This window comes from Fringilla coelebs, assembly GCF_963513975.1.
Source record: "Fringilla coelebs genome assembly, chromosome: 10".
Classification (NCBI taxonomy): Eukaryota; Metazoa; Chordata; class Aves; order Passeriformes; family Fringillidae; genus Fringilla; species Fringilla coelebs.
The window spans coordinates 3,877,416-3,902,002 of NC_140036.1; the positions used below are offsets into that span (position 1 = coordinate 3,877,416).

Consider the following 24,587-nt stretch of genomic DNA (forward strand, 5'->3'; position numbering starts at 1 on the left):
ACAGCATAAATGACCTGATTAGGTGTAGGTAGTGATAAAGCCCCAAAATAACTTCAGGAATTAGAAAAAAGAAAATATGTCTAGAAGGAGAGGTATCTTTAGAGTGTTGGTAAACTTTAGCATGGACATAGTCAATGATTAAAAAACATGGACCTGACACCACAGACCTAAACTAGCAAGCATCTTCAGCTCTGTGATTTTTGGTTCTGGTCAAAACAACTCATTTCAGCTTTGGGAGTTGCTCAGCCTCAGTGAATGGAAGAATTTGAACAATCCCTCTAAATTTAGCATGTGCTTACCTAAAAACTTAACCCTTCATGACCAGTTCCCAGGTACACTGGAACTCAGCTGCTTTTCTTCCCCTTGCTTAAGCAAGCCCTTACAGAAGATACTGTCATTGAATTTCCACAGGTGTAAAGAATTCACTTTACTGGTAGTTATATGTCATGTAATAACTTTTTTTCATTATTCTTACAGTGCATTTGCCATTACCAAGCAGTGCAAACACACAATTAGCATTAAATTTAAAATTTTTTTGCCAGTTCATTAGGGTTTTGTAGAATTCAAACTATTCACTGATTGGTTTAAGTTTGGGATGAGCACATACAAATTCGAAACTCATTTATGGAAACACTGATTACCTGTTCTGGGTGATCTTGGGGAAAGTAATTTGTTTACCCACACCTGTTTCATTAGTGTTTAGTAATTATTATTGTTTCTTGAACTCCTGATTTAACAGATGATAAACTGTGCTGTTATAAGAGCTCTTGTCTGGGAAGAAATTATGATTATAGAAGTGTAAAAAAAAATTAATCATAAATTTTTAAACAAATATGAATTATGACCCTTTCTGTTGCTGAATTAGTGGAATACTGAGGATCTAGGAGATATCCCCTGTAGGAAGCTTAAAACTTCTCAGCAGTCTCTCTGCTGTTGCTCCAGATAACGAGTTTAATAAACTAGAAGAGAGCTAGACTGAGCAAACAAAGGACACTAAAACTTGTGTTTGTGGTACAGAAGTCTTAAAGTAGGGTGGGAGGCATTATTCTTAATCCAGTGAAGACTGAAAGGAACTTTTCCCTTAATTTTTCATGCACCAACCTCCCACATGATGCTAAAAAGCACAAGCTGGCTGTGTATCTGGAGGGGGAGGGTTTCTGTGCTATTCATTCTTGGAGTGGAGAAGAGGAAGTGCAAGAGCTCCCAGGACACCTCTTGGGTGAGGACAGTTCACATAACTTGATAGGGCAAAGAACACTAAATTACTGAAATGAAATATAAACCTGCCCTTACTGCTGAGTTGATCAGTGGGACCAGAACAGTGCCCAGGTATTTTAGGTGTGGGTGCTCAGTTCCTCAGTGAGCTGTGCATGGAACAGGGGGTTTCTGGGGAGTGGGTAACTGCCACGTGACATTTCAAAGCCTTTCATAAAAATGGAACAGAACAATGGCAGAATAATCCAATTTACCTCATAGGCTGGAAGCAAATAGTGAATTCTAATGGAATTACGTAGAAAACTTGAAATTCCTTTCTGCTAACATTGTTCCCATTATCTTTGACTTGCAGGTCTCTTTTCTGTCCCTTCTTCCTTGCCCTCTCATTTTTGGGGGTGGAGAACCTTAGCTTGGTTTTTGTAAGACCTAATGCTGTTCAGTAGTTACTTTGACATAAACTGTCACTGTGAGGCTTCAAATTATTTGATATTCCTATCAAATTAATTTTTCTGGTTTGGCTTTTTTTAAGTTGATGGTACAGGCTATAGGCAAACACTTGTTTGGTTCATTTTTGGGAGGACTTCTTTGCAGATCCCTTGGATCCTGTGCCAAGGCCCTGCTCTCTGAGAGGTGTGATGTTGTTTTGGAGACACAGAGAACAGGAAGGTCAATGTCAGTATGTGGTGACAAAAAAGCTGTGATTTAACCAGGCTGGGTGGGGGATGCACAACTCAGTTTACTCCCCATTTAGAACAGAATTTTAAAAAATATCCAAACAAATAGAATTCTAAATGACAAACAGTATCATTGCAGGTAAATTATTGTTAATTCTTTAAAATATAAAAAGTTATAAATACCCATTTTCTTTGGAATGTGGGTGTAAAAATGTGAAGGTGCTTTAAGACTGCCATCTTAGTATGTGTATCTACATTCACATAATTGTAGAGAAGGATCTAGAAATTTTCCAATATCATTTATTAAATTCTCTTTGGATTTATGTGCATTCAGAAAGGGGCACATTCCATGGGGAAAGAATATAAAACAGGAAAGTTAAGCTACAGCAATAAGCCTGATATATCTATAACTGCTATACACAGTTGCATTATAAAATATATGTATATTTTATAGACTGTAATATAGAGACAGTGATTCAAACCAGCTTTTTTACACTATGTTCAGAAAGTCATAAATGCAGAAATTAGTGTGAGGAGGGGAAAAAATCATGTCCTTATAATATGTGTACTTTTCAGACTTCTGACATATTTTATTTGATCAAATACCATTATACATAATCTTATTATTCACTAGCCAGGATTTCTGTTCAGTGTCTTTTGAAGAACAACCCTTCAAAGAAATTGGCTAGAAGTACTAACAATCAGTATTTTAATTAAGATTGTGACTAAGGGCACTCAAAGCATTTATTATGCATGTGAAAGGTAATAGTAGGGAACTGCTCATGTATCTGAGCTTTTCAAAGGTGCTACATGTGCCTGTCTTTGTTTTTCTGCAAAATTTTAAATGGTTAGAAGAAATTGTAGTAAGTAAAACCAACAAGTGTTTGTATATAGGTTTATGCTCGGACTTTCACTCATGATTTTAAATTGCTTGAGTTTCTCAAAAATCTTTGCCTTCAGTCTTTCATTTTGTTTGGTTTGTGGGCCTTCTATTGCCACAACTCCTACACAATTCACACATTTCAATTCATTTATCCTTAAAGTGTCCCTACAAGACAGGGAGTTGGTAATAAGGTCCATGCAAAGGAGAAGGAGTTGTTCAGAGAGGAATTCTCACCCTGCAGCTCTGAGCAGAGAGGCAGATATGTGTGTGTGACTGTTGAAATTACTGAGCAAAAGCTGTTGTCAGCAAACAGGGAATGTAAACTGCAGAGATTTGCATGAATTAAGGTTTTCTGAGCTTGGTGTCTGGGGACAAGGGGGTTTTGTACCAGAGGAGAGGCTGATTCCCAACACTAAGAACTGAAAACAACTGTGAAATAAAATCTGTAAGGTGGCTTTTTCTCTGGAATGTTATTTTAAATGTATTTTCTGCATCATGTGTCTCATTACAGATAATAGTGTGCCCATCTCTCAGCAGAAAGAAGGAAAAGCAATATACAACGTCAGTTGCTTCAATTTTAAAAGAAATTAAGAAAGGTCTGATTAGATGATGCTATTCAGTTATTTTGGTTATGTAAATGTTCTGAGTTAGTTCATCCCTTGTGAATAGTTTATTTAAAGCATAATTGTTGTAGGGAAAAGTTTATTTTCTCTTGAGAAAGCTTCATTGCATTAGGAAGCTAAAGCTAAGTGTGTGCTGGTCCCATTTCTGCAGAGCTGGGGCTGAGGCTCTGTTGAGGGCAGGATCCATCACTGGTTAAATTACAAAGTAGGGTCCCAGCTTTCCCCTCTGCTGCCATAATCCAGAGTGCACTGGTTGAAAGAATGCTCTTTGCAGGAAATGCCAGTGACCTGTTTAATCATACAAAGATTATAACAATTATGGTTTTAAATACTGTCATTGTCTTCTGATCCCCATGGACAGTATTAATGTGCTGATAGCCAAAAGCCTTTAGATGAGTGCCCAGTGATTTATCTGCTCTGGTTACAAGTTCTGAGTGTCCTGGGGGCTTCTCCTGCCTCTCAGCTCGGGGCCCATCCCAGCAGCCTGTCAGCCTGTGCTCTGTCACTGCCTCTCCCTTCTGAAGATTTTGAAAGGGTGGGTGCTTCCATTGCTCTGTTTAACATTGCCCATTCAAAACCTTCTCTTTCTCAGGTTCCCTATTTGTGTTTGGGCTGGCTTAACTCAAAAGAGCCATAAGCAGGGCCTTGTTCAGGATGTGCTGTCACCCAGAGATGGCCTTTCACCAGCATCACTTGTTTTCTGGATGCAGTCTTTTCCATCAAGCATAGTTAGCCTATGTTTTCCTGTGCTTTTCCATTGCTAGTTGTCTTTGTTTCAGGAACAGCAATAGTGCCAGTGTCACTCCATGCAGGTAGCAGATTTTTATGGTTTGCTGGGATTGGTTTATTTCATATCTATGATGGTTCTCAAGCATTCTAGTCTGAACACATTTTCATATGGTTCAACCATGTATTAACTTTAATGGGGTGTTTTTCTATGAGGGCCTTAAATTAAAATCTTCTCTCTTTCCCTGGGGACTGCATGATAGCAACTACCTACAGAACATCCTTAGCTGGAGATCTGCAAGCATGGTTTCCCCTCCCCTGTGCAGGAGGAGCAGTTTCTCCCTTGCTCCTGGCTGAATTGTTACTTCCAAATAAACACTGGGAAGCAAAATTTGTTCAGCATTCAGCTTCATCTTTTAGTTGAGAGATTTAGTCATAGCAAATGCAGACAGTGCCTGTCACTTTTTCTGCATTAGAAAAGCCAGAGAGAAAGGAAACACTACATCTCAGAATGTCTCTTGGTAGTTCAGGCCACCAGAGCACATTGATGGTCTTGGCAACTTGAGGCTCTTGCTCTTCCCTGAAACCCCAAATATTCCAAAGACAATTCTGCCTGCTGTGTCTGGGGAGTAGTTGGGTTCCTTCATCTGTATGGTCAGTCAGGTCTTATAGTTGTTCCCATATACTTGCCAAGGCTGGGTTCATTTCTCCTTTGGTCAAGAACCTTTTCCCTGTCTGTCCTCCAGAGAGGAGGAAAGTTGCACCCACTTGAGAGTGTGCTCTACGTGTTATGAATTTGCTTCTATTTTAAGATACAAGTATATTCTTTATTCTGATGCCAAAAGACTTTTGCTTTTTTTATATTTTTCATATATTCCTAGCTTTGTAGACTCCTATTGTAGAATGACATGGTTTCTCAGCTAGCATTCAGTACTTTTCCAGTACTTGTTAGACAGACACATTCCTGGAATCCCATTCTAATCTCTCTCCTTCAGTGAACCAAGGCCATTCTTTTGCTTCCCCATGTGTGCAGACATGAACAGTGTGGGGCTAGGAGAAAGGGGGGAGGCTGAACTTCATTAACTGTACTTTTAATTGGGGATTCTTGTCAATTATGCTAATTTCTAAGCTTATAAAATATCATAGCCCTATATCACATATGCATTGTGCCATAAGTGCACCTGAAGGATCCTTCAATAAACAGGAACCACCTTTATCCTTTTAATCTTTGGCTTGTGATTTCAGGGCTCAGAAGGGCATCAGTTCTAATTTGATTTTTCTGTGGCCTCAGGAAAATTTCAACTGATGCTTATTTTTAATGTCTTGTCAAAGTGAGATCTGTGTAGAGACAGCTTGTGCTGCTTTAACTTATGTGTTCCACTGTGTAGCAGAGCAGTCTGTGTGGGAGCTGTCTGACTTGATGGCAATCCTTAATTTTTCCTGGAGAATGCTCCCATTCTTCCATGCCATTTATCACTTCAGTGCCTTCATGTTGCAGGCAGACCCTCCTTTCTCAAATTGCTTTTTTCTTCAATTACTGCATGCTTCCTCATTTTCTGGGATGGAATATTATTGTTGGCCCTGCCTTGAAGTGGGCTGGTGTGGAGAGAGATTGGAGAAAGAAATTATTGCTTGTTATTTCATTCCTGTAGTTAACCTCAGAAACCTCATTTTGTCATGCAGCAGGAACAGGCTTTTTTTTTTTTTTTTTGGATGGATTTTAGCTCATCTGAACAGCACTGATTCTCTCTCAAGTTCAGTCAATTTAAAAGGAAATTATATCACAAGGGTTTTTCTTTGCTAACTCTTAAGCATTGGAAGAACCTGAATCCCTGTAAACTGGTAAGAGATCACATCTTATAAGGTTTCTTTTCATCATATACTAAATTAGTTTTCAGATCCATTATTTAATTTCATTACTTATTTTCTGACAGGACAGTAAAAGGATAGTACTGATAGGGTAGGAACAAATAGGTATTTGCTTTATATTTCCTCAGTTTTTCATTGAAAGAGAAGTGTCACCAAGTCATTTTACCTCACCACCTCCATATAAATGCTTCATCAGTGCTACATTTAAAATACTGTGAAGTTGTCTAAGGCCAGAGCCTAAAGTACCAATTTAAACAGAAACTTCTTAGATAATTTTTCCAGTGAGCTTGATTTGAGGGCGTAATCTGAGGAGAAAGTGCTCCCATTAATTAGTGGGAAGGAAGGCAAGCTAAATAACTTGGAAGAGATTTTATTTACTTTATGTTTTGTAACCTGTGCTCTGTGATGTTTTTCATTCAGTTTTAAATTAGTTATAAGGTGAGCACCCTGTAACTTTTCAGTGTCTGTGAAATCTCAGAATGGACAATTTTTATCTTGACAGGCCATGGAGCAGATGTGAAATGTGTTGACTGGCATCCAACCAAGGGATTAGTTGTTTCAGGAAGTAAAGACAGCCAACAGCCCATCAAGTTCTGGGATCCAAAGACTGGCCAGAGCCTTGCCACACTGTAAGTTCTTACCCACAGACTTTTGATTTGCTCAAATATAAACTAACTTTATAAAATAAGTTTTTTCTTAATTCCCTTCTTAGCTCTTTTCCTCACAACTTTTCAGCCATACACAGTTGCTTCACACATGAAGCTGGTGCTTTAGCTGTGCCAGAAAATCCAGAGGTTAGATGAGGACAAGTCTCTAGCTGGAAAGTCCCTATCTAGTTCTCATACAGACTGAGATAGGGAAATACAAATGAGATGGTTCATCTGGCTGATGAAAACTTTGTTATGCTGCAGTAGAAACATGCACAGTAACTGGAGACTGTCTCAGTGAGTGCTACCAGTAGCTTTGCAGTACAGAAGACCAGGATCAAAGCATGGGGCCTTTGCACAGCAAGTCCCAGTGTTCTGCTTTAGTAGCCTGAACTGCCTTGTTATTGACCTGAGTATTTGTGACTGGCAAACAACACATTTTTATCTGTGTCTGAGAAACCAGCTTCAGGACAAACAACCTGTTTGTTTCTCTCTGCTTGCAGACACGCCCACAAAAACACAGTGATGGAAGTGAAACTGAATCTCAATGGCAACTGGCTGCTGACAGCTTCTCGTGACCACCTCTGCAAGCTCTTCGACATCCGGAACCTGAAGGAAGAACTTCAGGTCTTCAGGGGGCATAAGAAAGAGGCCACAGGTCAGAATTCTTTTTGTTATGTAGATTGTTATTATTAAGCTTAGATTTAAAATTAAAATTATTTCCATTCATTAGAAATCCTAGTATTATACCTTGTGATTGTGGCTTGCTGTGTGTTTCAGCTGTGGCCTGGCATCCTGTTCATGAAGGGCTGTTTGCCAGTGGAGGGTCTGATGGATCCTTGCTGTTCTGGCATGTTGGGTATGTGGCATTTTCATCAGCATGTTGGAAAGGTGTTGGTCAGCTGTTCAAGCTGTTAGACAAAACACAAGATACCTCTTTCCCCCTTTGGGTCTATATTTAACCTGAGTATTTATGATAACAGTTTTTCTCTGTACCTGAGGAACTTGTTAATATGCTTCATTTATGGAGAAGTTTTGCTGTAGAAATGTGCTTGAAAGGATACAATTGCTTGCACAAAAGCAGCCATGTGTTTTGTGATGAATGGTTGAAACTCCTAGTTTCTTAAAGCTTGTTCTGAAGTGCTGTAATTATTTTGGTTTTAAATGTACAATTAAAAATCCCCACATTACTGAACTGCCTATTAAAACCACAGGGAACAATCAGTTCACCCAGTAGAAAAATCACAGAGGCTTAAATTTGACAAAATATGGGATAGAGGATGAACAAAACTGAATAGCAGAAGCTTTCTGTTGTAGCTGTAGGAGATATTCAGCTGTGTATGATTAATTTTTATTTTTTTAATGTATTAGGGTTGAGAAGGAGGTTGGTGGAATGGAAATGGCCCATGAAGGAATGATCTGGAGTCTGGCATGGCATCCCCTTGGACACATTCTGTGTTCAGGCTCAAATGATCACACCAGGTAATTTCAAGTATTTAAAGAGAAGGTCTAAGGGAACATAATTACTTTTAGAAACTAGAACAGTGTTTGGCATCAGTGAATAAATAGATTGGGATGGTTCTGTTACACAGCCAGTGGGTAAAGCAGAGACACAACTTATGTTAATAAGTTAGGAAGCACTAGGCAGCACTGACATTTCACATTTCAAGGTAAAGTCTGACGTCTTGTAACAAATATTAAGATTTTGGTTGGTGGGAGGGAGCTTTTAAATCCACTGAAGAAAGGTTTAAAAAAATTACTATTGTAATTTCTTGCTGAAGAAATACTCCTATCTCCACAGCAATTTCCCCTGCAGATCATCTGCTGGTCATGTCTTTTCACATTGCAAACACATTCAGAGGCTGTAGTTTGTGCTTTCAGGCTGGACATGCTATAAACACAGTGCATTTTATGAATGCAGTAATTTTTTGTGGGGGCATGTGTATATGAAGAATGTACTTGAGCAAGAAGGTTTTGGAATGGACTAGAAATATTTTTTTCAGGATCTGATGTTGATGCCTTGTACTTACACCCATTATACTTTGAATTATCTTCTAAGTTGTAATGTTGGGTTTTTTATTTTTGGTTTGAAGCTCATACCCTGTGTTCAGATCTAGAGCTAAACTTGATATAGTAAGAGTTGAACCTTATATAATCAAGATACTACACTAAAAATCAAAGAACTAATTTGATTAAAAGTTGTGAATGCTCTTGACCCTTTAATGAGATCATGTAACTTCCTTTTGACAGCAAGTTTTGGACTAGAAATCGGCCTGGAGATAAAATGCGGGATCGTTACAACTTGAACCTGCTGCCTGGGATGTCAGAGGATGGGGTGGAATATGGTGAGGCATTTTTCCTCAATAGGGAAGAGGACTGGGGTCAGGAACAGGCCTGGGTCATTAGGTGGCACTTCTGGGTGAGGTGAGGAAGCGGAATTACAGCAATGGGGACCACTTGGGCAAAAATACCTTTTTCTAAGGATGATTTTACTGCCTGTGTTATAAATTATCATCATTCCAACAATGGGTTTTCTTTTGTTTCTACAGCTCCAGGAGGTAAGACCTGCTCTGTCAATCACAGGAAGGAGGTTTGGCTCTCCCTCTGGCAATATCTCCAGTTTCCTTTTCTACCTGAAAACTTCATGTGTCTTCAAGGCTACCCGCAGTCCTGCACTGCAATAGAAAAAGCAATAAGAATTCTACTAAAACCTTTAAACTTTACTCTTAAGGATTTATCCCAATAATTTTAGGCTGCTCAGGATTAACCAGTTCAATAGTGTGCCTCAGCCACCTGTAGTTGCATCTGTTTCCTCAGATTTTTGATTATTTTCCTTTTTTTTTTTCTTGAAAGAGGGGGTAATAAAATGCAGCACTTCACTGCAAGTTAAATTTTAAAATATATAGATTTGCTATAACAAAAATGGGACTGGTTATGGGTTACTACTTCTTTTCTGAGCTTCTACCCTAAATAGAAGCTTCTACCCTAAATACCTTATTTTTCTGAGCTTCTACCCTAAATAACCTTCCTGAAAGGACATAGTTTTTGACCTTTTGGAGTGTATTTATAAATCTGAACTTGCAGTTCTTTGAATATCCTGTAATTCTTGTATGAAATTAAATTGTGACCTACATGTTGTAAAATATCTATTTACTATTGAAATATGATACTAATGGTAAAAGCATGTGAGAATCCAAAGGGATAAAGTAGTAATGTAAATAAATAAATAAGTATAAATATTTATTGTTTTTTTCTCTAGATGATCTGGAGCCCAACAGCCTGGCAGTTATTCCTGGGATGGGAATACCTGAACAGTTGAAAATAGCTATGGAGCAGGAGCAGATGGGTAAGTGATAGCTATGGAGAAGCATTCTCCTGAGCAATCCAGATACTGACTTCTTTTTCATATTCTTTGGGAGCTCTTTTCTAAAGTTCTGTGTTGTGCATATTTGCTCTGTAAAGAAGGATGAGCTGAAAATCTCTGAAAACAATAAAGGATCTTTGTGCAAGCCTGCATTGCTCTGACTGTTTGTTTCTCTGATGCCAAAGGGAAAGATGAGTCCAATGACATTGAGATGACAATCCCGGGACTGGATTGGGGAATGGAGGAAGTAATGCAAAAGGACCAAAAGAAAGTGCCACAGAAAAAAGTTCCCTATGCAAAACCAATACCAGCACAGTTTCAGCAGGTAAGTACTGATACAGAGTGAACAGAGCAACCTGTTCTTTTCCCAGCTTCAAAAAGTGTGTCTCTTGTGAAATGTTTTGGATTTTAGAGCTCTCCTGTATCAACACCCCATGCAATTTACCACAGTAGCTAGTTTAATTACTATTTAAACATAAAATTTTGGATTAAGTAAGATAAGGAAGTTTGATTCAGCATTGTTTTTACTTTCAAGCATCCATACTACAAAATGTTTCAGCATATCCTTTTATCCCTTTTCATTGCAGCAATGTGTTGCACACATGTTGTTCTACAGAATTAATCTTGTGTTTCCTGGTCTTTCTAGGCATGGATGCAAAATAAAGTTCCTTTGCCTCCCCCACCTGAGCCATTGAATGATAGAAAGGAGGATATTAAGCTGGAGGAGAAGAAGAAGTCACAGGCAGAGATTGAGCAGGAAATGGCAGCACTTCAGTACACAAACCCCCAACTCCTGGAGGTATGCATGTGTGGAAATACAGGGATTAATGAGTTTGCTTTAGTCCTTTCTGTGACAGATTTGGACATCAGCACTAAAGTGAGCAGCTTCCTGCAACAGTTTCACCTTTTTGGCTGTTTTCACTTTTTACAAGACATCTAATTGAACAGGATATTGCACTTAATGTGTGATGATGGGAATCCCTCAGTGAGCCCCCCACATCTCACTTTACCAGTGGGTCTCTTCAGCTGGTGATTTCTGCTAGTTACGAGGAAAGCATTCCTAAATTCCTGTGAAAAGAGATGTCTGCTTCTGATTTTCAGTTGTAACATACTTTTGTGCTTAATTGATTTTCTGTCTCTCTTTTTTGGACAGCAACTGAAGATTGAGAGACTTGCACAAAAGCAAGCTGAGCAAGTGCAGCCTCCACCCCCAGGAGGATCTCTCCATGGACCTCAGCCTTTCCCAGGGCAAGGCCCAATGTCACAGATGCCTCAAGGGTTCCAGCAGCCCCTTCCACCTCAGCAGATGCCAATGAATATGCCTCAGATGGGACCTCCCGGTCCACAAGGACAGTTCAGACCTCCAGGACCCCAAGGACAAATAGGACCTCAAGGTCCATTACACCAAGGAGCTGGAGGTCCACAAGGGTTCATGGGACCACAGGGACCTCCAGGCCCCCAGGGGCCTCCACAAGGAATGCCACGGCCTCAGGATTTGCACGGACATCAAGGAATGCAGAGACATCCGGGCCCCCACGGGCCGATGGGGCCGCCCGGCCCCCAGGGCAGTGCTGGCCCCCAGGGACACTTGGGGCCGCAGGGCCTGCCCGGCTCCCAGACTCATTTGGGACCACAGGGCCCCCCTGGCCCACAAGGTCACCTGGGTCCTCAGGGTCCCCCCGGAGGGCAAGGAATGCAGGGGCCGCCTGGTCCGCGAGGAATGCAAGGACCTCTTCCTCACGGCATGCAAGGAGCTCCGGGATCCCAAGGCATGCAGGGCCCTATATCTCAAGGGCCTTTGATGGGACTTAACCCAAGAGGGATGCAGGGTCCGCCAGGGCCCAGAGATAACCAGGGACCCAATCCACAAGGGATGATGATGGGTCATCCGCAAGAAATGAGAGGTCCTCACATGCAAAGTGGTTTGCTAGGACACGGTCCCCAGGAGATGCGGGGCCTTCAGGGACCCCCGCCTCAAGGTTCAATGCTGGGACCGCCACAAGAAATGCGTGGGCCGCCCGGTCCCCAGGGCCAGCAGGGACCTCCACAAGGCTCCTTGGTGGGGCCTCAAGGAAACATGCAAGGACCTCAGGGACAGCCAAACCCTTCGAGGGGGCCGCACCCTTCCCAGGGCCCTCTGCCCTTCCAGCAGCAGAAAACGCCTCTGTTGGGGGATGGGCCTCGCCCCCCCTTCAATCAGGTACGTGGGGGGCTTTGGAACAAGGGCACTTCGCAGAAGGTGGGAGTGATAAGGGTCTGTGCTGGAGAAATGCACAGCAGGAGCTGAGAGAAGGGAGGCTGGGTATTCCTGGCAGGACTGAGGCCTCAGGAACATTGAAGTGATGATCAAAAGGGTTCTCTAGCTTGGAAACAGCAGAAGGCGTCCCTGCCCATGGCAGGGCGATTGGAAATAGGTGATCTTTAAGGTCACTTCCAACCCAAAGAATTCATGATTCTGTGACAGGTAACTGTGGAAAGGGATTGTTGGCAATAGTAGTACAGAAACCAGTCTGCTATGAAAACATGTAACCTTAAGAGAAACTCCTTTTTTTTTTAATTTTTATTTTATTTTATCTAAAGACACTGAACTGTCCTAAGCGGAGGATTTCACTGGGAGCAGACAAACATTAATAAAAGTAAAATTTAAAGAAACTGAACATAGGAAAAGTATTAAACATAATTAATGTATTAATTAAAGCAAGGTATTGCCAACTCTCAGTTGTCCAGAGTAGTTAATCCAAACTATGGGATGGATTTACCATAGATGCTGACACACCTGGAACCAGCTTAGGGGTCTGGTTGCACTTGACAGTTGACTCTAAGTGCAGAGGGATACAGAGGGACACAGCATTTTCTATTTTCTGCTCTACTACACATCACACAGAGCTCTTTGTGGTTATTGCCTCCCTTAAGTTCCTAGCTGAATAGCACCAGTTCTTACTTTCTCTCAAGTGCCTTCAGTTCTAGGTGAATTTTGAAAGGGAAGTTTGTTGAAAATAATCCCAATATTTAATTGAAAAAAGAAAATGTGTGGTGTTTTTTAGCCAGAATTGTCTATTTTAGACCTGCACTCAATAGTTTCAGTCAAGGCTTTAGACATGCAGAGTACTTAGTGTGTAGTCCAATACCAGTCAAAATGAGGAACTGAATATTCAAATTAGCTTTAGCTCAGGGATTCCTTTTCAGATTGAAGCAGAGTAGCCCACAAGTTGTGGGTTTACTTGAATTATTTTTCCTTACAAATCAATAATTCCCTCCAGAAAGCTGTTAATGTGCCACTGCTGCTGAGATTTCAGAAGTACCCAAGTTACATAAAGGAGTGGTGGTTCCCCAACTATATAACTTAAACCAGCAGAGTTGTTTCTCATTGCTATCCCAGGGAGACTCATTTTTCTTTGAGAATAATTGCCCTTGCCACTGACACTTTGGAATTCAGTAGGGTGCTTTTGATGGGTAGCTGGTTATTTTCTTTGAATAACAAGCCTATCTTAAAGGCTTTTACAGAGACTAAAAAAATGACATACTGAGGTATTTTAACCCATTCTTCCTTCCTTGTGCACCTTTAGTATGGTAATGGCTTTTAAAAATTAGCATATTTTAAAATTCATAATGTCAGGTTTTGCTCCGTTTTGCTTTTTTGTAATATGAATACAGCATAGTTCCTGTTTAAAAAGGCCCCATATGTGATTTTTTAAAAAGCAATAGACTTGAGTTTGTTTTCTGTTCTGGATTTGGCTTTTTTCTTCTGTAAACCTGTACAAATCACTTGTCTTCCTTTTCAATAGCAGAAGTGTGTGAATATCTGCTTTATCAAGGGCTGGTGACATTCACACAGAACAATTACAGATAATTGCAAGGGTTAATCTCCATCTAAAATATCACTGTTACCTGCCCTGGCTGTACACTGGATTTGCTGGGATGGACAAGGCCATTTTCAGCTTTTAGTAAAGTACCTCTTTCTAAACTCTGCATATTTCCCAGCTCAAGCCCATTTTGAGGCCTGGAATGGATTTTGAAAGAGAAATCCCATGAAAAGGCAGAGTTAAGGCTCTGTGTTCCCAGCTTGGCAAAGCATGGTTTGTTTGTAATCAAGGTTTCTGCTAAGGAGAGTTATTTACTGAGTGCTAAAACTGCTGCTTTGGTTAAACACTTCCATAAATGGAAGAAATTCCACAAAATTTATTTTAAGTAAGCATCTGCTAAATATATGGAAATGCTGGAACTCCAGCAAGGTTTTGCTCAGGAACAGCAGAATCACAGTGATAGCTGGCTCTTACCTAGTCAGAGGATGGATTTGTTCTGGACTCCAGTCACCATTCCATCACTAGGAAAGTATTTTTGGGGATTTTTTTTTTTTTATGGGCATTAAACAAGATCTTTTATTTTGTTTATTTTCCCAACGTTCTTACAAAATGACTCAATGCAAATATGAAGTTTATAGTACATAATTGTGTGCTTTCTTGTGTTTATCACCTACATTGCAGTTGAATATAAATTTTTAATTTAAAACACTATTTCAAGATATGATGGGCTAAATGCACAAATAAACTTTCTGCTTCTATGCAACCAGAAATAAAAAGGTAGTGTTTCTCAAAAATAAATTAGGAGCATTTAAATTATTTGACTTTGATTCATGAGAAGTTAAGCAGTGTAATTATGACCCAGTGCTGTTCTGGAGTATAGGTCTTTAAATATTTCCAGACTGCAGTCTGGCAGGGTTTTAACAAATCAGCGTGAAGGCCAAGCCTAAATCTTGAACACCAGACATGTCTAGGAAAAAAATTACATTTTTAGGGGTTTCTAGTAAGGGTCTGGGGGGAGAATTGGCTTCTTGGTCATGTCAGCATAGGAAGGTTTTGTATTGCAGTCCTGCAGGTTTCAGCTCTGTCTGGTTCACATTTTTATTGTTGGATTTTTTTATCTGCAGTGTAAATTCTCTACATGTCCCTTTTCAGTTCCAGTCAAGCACAAATCCCAAATGGGGACTTTTTGTCAGCCCTGTGCTGTTGAAAGGCAGAATCAGAGCATCATCCAAACACAGTTTTCCAACCATGTCACCACAGCAGGTCCTGTCAAAATCATTCATGAGTCTGTGATAGCGGCTGAATTTAAAGATGATAATTTTATCCTTTAAAATTCACCAAAAATGAGAAAAAATAGCAAAACCCACTTATATACTTTATTTTTTTCTTTGGGATCACATAAAGCACACAAAGCTCTGCCCACTCTACTGCCTCTGCTTTTTCTTTTTCCTAAAATGAAGAAAAATGAACTTTGCCATCATGTTAAAAATGAAACTCATGTATTTCCACGTTAAAAACTTACAGAGGTTTAGAGAAGAGGTTCCCTTATGGCCTTATTTTTGTCCCCTCATCCCAACATTCTTGATACTTATTTTTGTATATATAGTTTCTCCTTTTTGGTTCATTTCCAAATTAAGTCTTTGGTCTGTGAAGTTCTTTAACTGCCTGTAAATCAGTACCTGATATTTTTCAAATAAATTTACACATTTTCTTCAGGAAAATTCCTCTGTTCCTCCAGAGGAACAGAATATTTGTATCAAATACTCAAAAAATTCAATACATTCTTATAGAATATTCATCCTCAGGAAGAATATGAGCTTTATCATCTTTGGCTGTGACAGATAAAATGTGAATAGCTGCAAAGCTGTTTCCTATGAAATGCTGTGTTTCTCAGTGACTGAAGCATTACTCATGTGAATGTCTGGAAACTGAGGTTGAAACCATTGGAACATGAGCTGTTTCTGTATACAACCTGTGCAGCTGCAGAACTTAGGGAAAGAAAACTGTTTTGCACTCCAACAGAAATTTTGAATTTCTCACACATGGAATTCACGTGGCTTTTGTTCTTCTGTGCTCACAGGATGGACAGAACCCGGGTCCTCCTCCGCTGATACCAGGCCTGGGCCAGCAAGGAGGACAAGGTCGTCTGGGCCCTCACAACCAAGGACCTGGTCTTAATAAAGGTAATTCAACATCTTGGCTGTCCCAGTGCAGTGCATCCAGGGAGAAATGGCTGCGCACAAGGCAGGGTCTTGGCTGAGAGAAAAGCTTCTGTGGGATGGGATATACGGGAAAAGTTTTCTCAGAAATATTGTTTTATCTGGAAAGTATTCCATATGCTTTCTAGAACTGTATGAACTAGAGCATCCTGAAGTGATTTAGAAATGGTTAACAGAAACCTGCTGTGATTTTTCTTGTCCCTGAAGGTGATGCCCGTGGGCCACCCAACCATCACCTGGGCCCGCTGTCGGACAGGCGGCACGAGCAGAACAGCGGCGGCCCCGAGCACGGGCCCGAGAGGGGCCTGTTCCGAGGGGGCCAGGACTGGAGTGATGGCAGGGACAGCAGGGGCATGCCCGACAGACGGGGACCTCACCCCGACTTCCACGATGACTTCGATCGGCCCGACGACTTCCGGGATGATTTCCACCCTGACAAGAGATTTGGCCATCGGTTACGAGAGTTCGAGGGGAGAGGAGGCCCGCCATTGCAAGATGAGAAATGGAGACGAGGTGGACCCGGGCCTCCCTTTCCTCCTGATCACAGGGAATTTGAAGGAGGTGGTTCCAACCGGGGGCCTCCAGGTGCTTGGGAAGGACGGAGACCTTCAGATGACAGATATCCACGGGATCCCGAGGACGCGCGCTTCCGAGGAAGGCGAGACGAGAGGTAAGAATAAATCCGTTTCTCTTTCTTGGGTTAAAGGGTAAATGGAGGGAACTCTTTTATTCCTGGTTTCCTTTTCATTAAGGAGTCTATCTGTTTCAGATTTATAAACTGGAAACCAATAAGGAAATGAAAACTCTAATATACCTGAGTGTAGAGTCCATAAAAATCATTCAGTAATAGAAGAAAACTTGAAAAATGGTCATTGTACACAGCAGCTTCCGTGTCTTTAAACAGTAAGTAAAGAGAAGGGGGAAAGTTTGTAGAGAAGATCCAGTGACACAGGATGAAGATCTGAGACCGTTTTGATGAAAATTGAGAGGAGACTTAAAAGGTTAAAGTGACAAACTTTTGAACACTAGAAGTGGATTTTGAGATTCTGTCTCCAGTCACAAACTACAGCATGACTGTAGAGACTGTAGGATGAGATGCAGTGCCCTTGTAAGGAGCAGGAACACTGATGTGACTGCCACGTAGAAGGGCCAGACTTACAGCATCTGTTGGACTGTTGAGACTATTTTTTCATGCGTTTGCTTGTAGAAATTTTATTTCTCTTTCTGACTTATTTCTTAATGCCAAGCGAAGAACTCAAAAATAATCTGATTTACAGCAGTGTCCTTGTCATTGCTCACAATCTCCGAATAAATCACAAAGGGATAAATTTGCTTTTAGTTACCAATGTAAATATGGAGGAATTCATGCTGTCACTGAAATTAATTATCAGCAAAATTGCTCCAGATTTATGTTAGTTTAATTAAATGAAATTTGGCCTCCAAGGTCTAAGCCTCTCACTGACCACCAACTCTCTATGTATAAGAACATGTGCTTGTTACAAATATGCTGTGGTCTCCACATAATGTGAATTTTGTGTGTTTTAGTTGCCTTTTTAATCATTTTCTTACATTCCTTTTACTTTGCATCTATACAGCTCTTCTTTTAGCTATTTTCTACCTAGCTCTGTAAGATGTAACTTCCTTTTGTGTGAAGAGTATGAAAAGAAATGAACAGTAACTTAAAGAAGGTAACAATTAAAGCCATTTTTAAAAAGTAAAGCCAGAGATAATCCAGTTGAATGGTCCAGTGGTCCAATGGTCTGCATCACAGAACTCTAAAAGACACAGCAGACAAGACTTTTAGAAGCTCAGTAGAGATTTTTCAGATCTTATATTGAAAATACTTAGGGACTGCCAAATATTTTATTATGGTCCTGATTTTTAAAAAGTTTCAGGAAGGGAAACAAGAACCTTGTGACCTGCAAATCTGACTTTTGAACTAAGAGTATTCTATTTAGCAGAGTACAAGTGTTTGCCCAAAAAGTTTGAAGTGAAATGGCACAGGGCTCTAAAAGGCTCACTGTGCTTGTAAATTTGATGATTTTCTTGGAATGAAGGTGAACTAGGTGCCATTTACTGCAGATGCTGTGGTGGACTTAATCCCAACCACTCGTTTAGCTGACTTGGTTTGAAATTGAGATTGTAACTGGTTTGATCAAGCATGAGAGGCAAATGTGTGTATGTGTGTTTCTCTCTAATTTCCCATCCTTTTCATCCCTGTCCTGTTCTTACTCTATATCAACATGATGTTTCTGCTGCAGAGACCTGCCTCTTCCTGCCTGCTAATCTGCACAGTGTGTAGTTGTGTACAGTAAGGTCCTAGGCCTCGGGGAAGAAGATGTGAGAGCAGTCTAACAGGAACTGAACCCGATGCAAGGCAGGGTTTTATGTGTGACTGATATAAAAAGGCAAATAAGGATATCCATCACACAATATTAGGAGCTGTGGCTGTGTCAGGCATAGGTATTGTAGATTTCAAAACTCAACTGTGTCCATAAATTGCCTGAAATAGGAAAGGCCCTGTTCCTGCAGCCCTGGGGCCTCGTGTTGAAAATCTTGGTAATTTCCAAGCTAAGTTGAATCACACCATATCAGTATTAAAGCAGGAGGCCCTCTAAGAAACCTCTAGAGGACTGTGCTCTTTCAAGGCTAAACCATACTGCTCTGTGATTATTTGAACCATTTGTACCTGAAACTGTTGAGTTTGTTTTCCCAAACCATCCAGGTTAATGTAAATGGTTCATGGTCCGTACAAAGCACTCCTCCATCCGCTGTTGTACCTGTACAGGCACAGCAGCCTCCTCTCTGTATTGTGTTTGTTTTCTGGGAGGTGGAGACAGACCTATTGTTTTTTATTAAAAACAATGTAAAAGTTTAAGAATATTGTATTGTGTTATGACTACTGTTAAAATATTTAAATTTGTAATTAAAAGGTTAATGTTGTTAAAATTCTAAATAAAAGTATCTAAAGTTTTGCTTGTAATAGGATGCACTGTGTCGTTAATGAGCTGGGGAAGGGGATGCTGCACACAGCCAACACCACGGGAATACTGCGGTGCTCCCAGTTCAGCCAGTGTGGAACTGGGAACACTGGGGAGGTGGGAGGCATCTGTCACTGGGCAAGGAGAGCTCCACACCGTGTGCTGTCACTGAGGGTGGGCAGAGTAGTGTGGGGTGGCACGGTGGGGACACCAGTGTGCCTGCACCACCTGAACACCTCAGCCGGGCTGTGACAGACAGGCGTCCTCACAGGGCAGGGCTGAGCTTTGCAAACCCTCCAGGTGTTTGAACTGCTTGTGTCAGGAACAGAACTGCTAGTTACTCACACAGCCAGCTGCAGGCTTACCTGGCATGGCACTGACAGCTCAGCAAGAGCCATTCTCCTCTCTGAAGAGCTGTCCAAGGCCCCCAGTGCAGCGCTGGAGGAGCTGTACTCAGCTAAGATGCTGTGCAGAACCCAGTTGTAGCAATTTCCTGAAGGTGCCCTTGGTACTTACTAGAGAGCAGTTATCAACTTCAGGGTCATAATTACATTTTGCAACACAAAATTCATTCTTGCAGTTGGATAAACTGCTCTTCAGGTTGCAGAATGCCACTGTGCACTGTTCAGCCGTCACTGTGCCTAGAGATCCAAGGGCAGTCTAGATGCATTTGCTAGAATTGTAAGCTTGGAAGAATGGAATGAAAAGGAGAATTGTCTGGCAAAAGAATCATAGAACTAATAGAAATGAGATCCTGGAATGTTTTGTTACAGCCACGATTCTCATTGCTTCTATGTTTTCAGTTTGTTTTATGATGGAAATGGAAAGGAAAAAAGGGAAGGGGAATGTAAGAGCATCAGAGTTAAGGGGAACTCACACTTTGCCTTGCCTTACCTCACCTTGTATCTATCATCACTCATCAATTGTTTTTCCCACCTTTTCATTAAATGAATGCACTGTGTTTAATAATATTTTTCTTGTATGAAAAGCCAACATAATCAGTGGAAGAAAATATGAGAGGAAGATTACAAAGCTTACTATCAAAGTGTTCAAAGGCAGAAATGGGCACTTTTCCACCTACAAATCCTGTTCTAGTAACTGTATGTGCTGTAGCATTAAGTGAAACAGTTTAGAAATGAGTTGCTAATTGAACTGCCTCAATTAAGCCTAAAAAGCACGTTTGTATCCTGTTCTTTGTTGTAGCTTCCGAAGAGGAGGACCCTCGAGACACGAGGGCCGGGGACCCAGGGGCAGAGATGGCTTTCCTGGCCCTGAAGATTTTGGGCCAGATGATGCTTTTGACTCTCCAGATGAAAACTCCAGAGGAAGGGACCATGGTGCTCGAGGGCGAGGTCGAGGTGCTCTGAGAGGTAAGGGGAATGTTCTTCCACACAGAAGTACAAGGATGAGGAAGGAAAGGCACTTCTTGGGCAGATGAAATTATTTTCATGAATACAATGTCTCTTCTCACTCCTGTCCCCTGCTTCTCTTACTGCTCAGGAGCTCGGAAAGGTTTGCTTCCTACTCCAGATGAATTCCCACGCTTTGAAGGAGGGAGGAAACCAGAATCCTGGGATGGAAACAGAGAACCAGGTAAAAAATTTGGTGAGGTTTGTAGACTTCTACAATATAATAACTTTAAAGAAATATTTTTAAAATCATGCCTTTTTCCTGTACCTCACATGTTTGTTACCAGTATTTTACCATGAGAAAAGCCAAATGCAGTTCTTTGGTCTTTTAATTTAGGAAAAAAGAACTATTCAGAATTTAACTGTCTCTAAATACAGTTGTCTTATTGAATAAAAGTGATTGTGGCCTCAAAGCCTTGATTTTCAGTTGTGTTCTTGTACAGTCCAGAACTGTGACTGAATCAATGTCATGGGGTTTTTTTTAATATCTTTATTAATGCCAACAGTAATCTTTCTCTGTGTTGGCATCTTTTCAGCTGCAATGCCTGACAGCTTATATTTGCAGTTACTAAAGGCAGCCCCATATGGGGCAAGACAGAGCTGTGAAATGTCATGGAAAACAAAGCAGAAATGGCACATGAATAAATGAAGGTGTGATTGTCTCTAAATACATGGAAGTATTTTATACTGGAAAGAATACTTTACATCTGCCACACTTTTCTTTCCCATCATCTTTAGAGTCTGTTTTACCTTTAGCTTTTTTAATAAAAAATAGGACAAAGGAGAAACTTTACACAATTTTAACTTCAAACTGTGTGCCAAACAGTGTGACCAGTTTGTAAATTTATTTGACTGCCTTCAAAAATGAAGAATAATGATCCAAAAACCATTACTTATCTTGTGTTTTCATGCACAGGTCCTCGTCCAGATCATCCTCCTCATGATGGGCACTCTCCAGCCAACAGAGAACGTTCCTCTTCACTCCAGGGCATGGACATGGCCTCACTGCCACCACGGAAACGCCCCTGGCACGATGGACCAGGAACCTCTGACCACAGGGACATGGATGCTCCAGGTGGACCTCCAGAGGAGAGGGGCAAAGGTAAAAAGCCCCTTTGATTAGAACTCTGCAGTAACACTAGCATGTGTTTTCAGTATTAAGTGTATCCAGAACTTCTCTGATCAGAGGGCATAAAGCTGAGCTGGTAAAAATACCTGATTTTACCAGCTGGGAAGTTACAGACCAGTCTTGCAGGAACATAAGAACAGACGGATCTTCAAATCCAAATCTTGTCTCCAGCACTCCAGAATGCCCTCCTTTATTGCCCTGTTGAAAAGTAGTTGGGTTTTGGTACCCTGTTACTCCAGCTGGAAAACTCATTAAGAGCATTTACCCCTCATTTTCGGAATAGTTGTTTATTAATATTAATGCTTGTGATGTTATTCTTTAACTCAAACATAAGAACATTGAGCCTGGAGTGATATGTCCCTGAAGTGCTCTCTAGACCTCTGAAGATCTGACTTACTAAAACATTATTTTTATATTTAATGGCTTTCTAGTTACCTTTTGTGTACTTCTCTAATTGCTTTAAGAATCATATAAACTTTTGATATACACAACATCCATGGACAGACCTCTAAAACTTAATTGAAGTAGACTATGCTTAAAAAAAAAAAGGAAAAATGTTTTCCCCATTATCTATGCTTATCATTCACTAATTTAATTTGATGTCTTGTGTTGAATTAAGTTGAATGTTGGTTCCTGTTATTGCTGAATGCCACCTCTGATTGCACTGAACTCCACCACTTCCAGCCTGAACCAGCTCTTCTCCAAGTCAGAGCTCTGATTTCTTTATTCTTTCTAGAAATTGTTCTTTCACTATCCTTGTTACACTCTATATGCTATTTTTAGTTTTAAATTATCCTTTTCTAAATTAAATGAGGTAACTAGGAATTGCACACACAGTTTAAGATGTGATGTAACCATGGATTTCTACAGTTCTCTTGTACTTGTTCCCCTTTCTCCATTCTTTACTAACAGTTCCTGGTGTTGTAGTTCCCTCCATGTTACTGTAACCCACAGAACACATTCTTCTGGAGTCAGTGCTATTAGCATCACACCAGTTCTTGATCCTACTTCTTACAGATCTCAGGCTCTGTTCTCTTGTGTAAACACTGTCTTTCTTTAATGTCCTCACATTGACTACCCACTGTCAGGTAGTGATCAGTGACAAACATCCTTCTCATTTGCTCCCAGATGCTGAGCTGGCAGCCTGCAGCTGGATTTGTTGTTGTTAGACTGCACAGCTTTGACTCTGATGCCACTGAACACTGAATCCCAGCCCACTTCTCTCACCACTGTACCAAAGCTCATTCAGTTTTAACTGCTTGTCACTCCTCTTCTGCATGGACTCTGTTCCCAGGTTTTATCATTCCTTCACAGATGTTTTGAATAAAACTCTGCTGATAAACTTCTCTACCATTATTTTTCCTTCCATATCCACATGCTGCAGTTCTCAATTTAGCCAGACGTAAGGATTCCTTTTCCAGCTTCAGTAATGATTGTGATAACTCTGTCAGATTCTTTGTTAAAAGTCAAAACAATTGTTTTGACACTTGTCCAGGCACAAGTGTGGTGATTAACTCATAATGTGCTAAAGAAAGTTTAGAATGATGGCAGGAAGCCTGATAAAGAAACCATGAGCAATACTTCTTCATATGTGGACTATGTCACCTTCAGTTGTATTGGAAAAGTCTTTTGAAGACTAAAACTTCATTAATGTTTCTGTGAAAGAATTTGGTGACTGTTTTACATGGAACCAAGCATAGTCAACAAAAATCACTCTTGCCAAAGTGCAGCAAAGATACCTGAATTTATCTCTAGTATGTGTCATTAAAACAAGGTTACCACTGATTTTGTTTTCTCAAAATACTGCTTCTTATTTTAGACTAATGAATTGGGTTGGCGATTTTTGTTGTTCATAGCAAACATATCAATACCAAAAACGTACGTGAGAAATAGAAAATTCTATTCTGTGAGAATTAGAACAGTCTGTTCCTGGCAGTAAGAGCTTGAGTACTTTTTGTTCCAGGTTAGTAGTAAAATAAAGCATTTTTCCATTATTTTTAGCAAAAAGTGGAACAAAACAGTAACGTTACTCATGATCATCACCATCAGCCTCAACTGTCTCAATTTGTCAACAGTGCACTGTCTTTGTTTAGGATTTTAAAAAAGTATTTTGCAATAAAAACATAGAGAAAACCACAGTGTTAGCACAAGAACTGGCAGTTTGGAAGGAAAAGCTATCATTCCAACTTCATTTCAGTGCCTGCTGACAGTATCAAACACAAGCTCCTTTAATTCCCAAGGAATTGACTGTTGTCAGTTTTCTGAACTGTAATGGAGACACTAAATCAGTATAAGAAAATTGTACTGAGGGAGGAGGCATAAAATTGCAGGTCTCAGCTACAGCTGGTTTATAAAGGATAGAAACAGTAAAACAGCTCAGTATCTGGCATGTCTGAGAAGAGACTCAGCTCAAACTCGCACCAGTAACTGGTTGTGCTTCTTTTGCAGGACGAGGAAATTCGGGGCCTTCACAGAGAGCGCAGAAATCTGGGAGGTCCAGTTCTCTAGATGGAGACCACCACGATGGATTCCACAGGGAGGAAGCCTTTGGTGGAGGCCCTGGGGCAGGCAATAACCCTTCTCGAGGAGGAAGGAGCAGCAGCAATTGGGGAAGAGGAAATAACATGAACTCTGGCCAGTCCCGGAGAGGAGGATCTCGAGGTGGACGAGGCCGATAGAAGAGGCTTTGACTGGGTCATGCCCAGTCCTTGTGGGACAATATTTAAATAGACTGCTATTCTGGACTCACCTGCAATGCCACGAACCTGGATTCTTAACTGGGATAACTGAATGTGCATTAGTTCCTAACAAGGGTCTTTCTTTTCCTGAACCAGTCATTTGCCTCTAGCTGCAATATTGTAGCTACCTTTGTTTTGTTCTTTCCACTCCCATTCCCCTCACTTTCTTGTTTTGTCAAGAGCTGGAATTTCTTTTAAGTGTTGTGGAACATGGAGCATCTCCACAGATTTCAGTTCACCTCCAGATCTCCAGACAGAAACTTGTTTCTATATGTACAGTTTGTCAAAGAGTTACGTTGGTTTTGTA

The 24,587-nt window shown here is 40.7% G+C and overlaps 1 protein-coding gene across 1 annotated transcript in view; it reads left to right on the forward strand.

Moving 5' to 3' along the window:
• Nucleotides 1-24,234, forward strand: part of WDR33 (WD repeat domain 33) — a 67,650-nt gene extending 43,416 nt beyond the window's left edge. The window contains exons 8-22 of the mRNA XM_084212513.1: nucleotides 6,493-6,619; nucleotides 7,141-7,295; nucleotides 7,418-7,496; nucleotides 8,009-8,119; nucleotides 8,888-8,982; nucleotides 9,897-9,983; nucleotides 10,187-10,326; nucleotides 10,648-10,800; nucleotides 11,155-12,201; nucleotides 15,885-15,987; nucleotides 16,231-16,693; nucleotides 20,208-20,374; nucleotides 20,505-20,597; nucleotides 21,330-21,515; nucleotides 23,991-24,234. Coding sequence (XP_084068639.1) covers nucleotides 6,493-6,619; nucleotides 7,141-7,295; nucleotides 7,418-7,496; nucleotides 8,009-8,119; nucleotides 8,888-8,982; nucleotides 9,897-9,983; nucleotides 10,187-10,326; nucleotides 10,648-10,800; nucleotides 11,155-12,201; nucleotides 15,885-15,987; nucleotides 16,231-16,693; nucleotides 20,208-20,374; nucleotides 20,505-20,597; nucleotides 21,330-21,515; nucleotides 23,991-24,220 — 3,236 coding nt within the window. The 3' untranslated portion in view covers nucleotides 24,221-24,234. The remainder of the gene's footprint in view (nucleotides 1-6,492; nucleotides 6,620-7,140; nucleotides 7,296-7,417; nucleotides 7,497-8,008; nucleotides 8,120-8,887; nucleotides 8,983-9,896; nucleotides 9,984-10,186; nucleotides 10,327-10,647; nucleotides 10,801-11,154; nucleotides 12,202-15,884; nucleotides 15,988-16,230; nucleotides 16,694-20,207; nucleotides 20,375-20,504; nucleotides 20,598-21,329; nucleotides 21,516-23,990) is intronic.
• The last annotated feature ends 353 nt before the right edge of the window (nucleotides 24,235-24,587 follow it).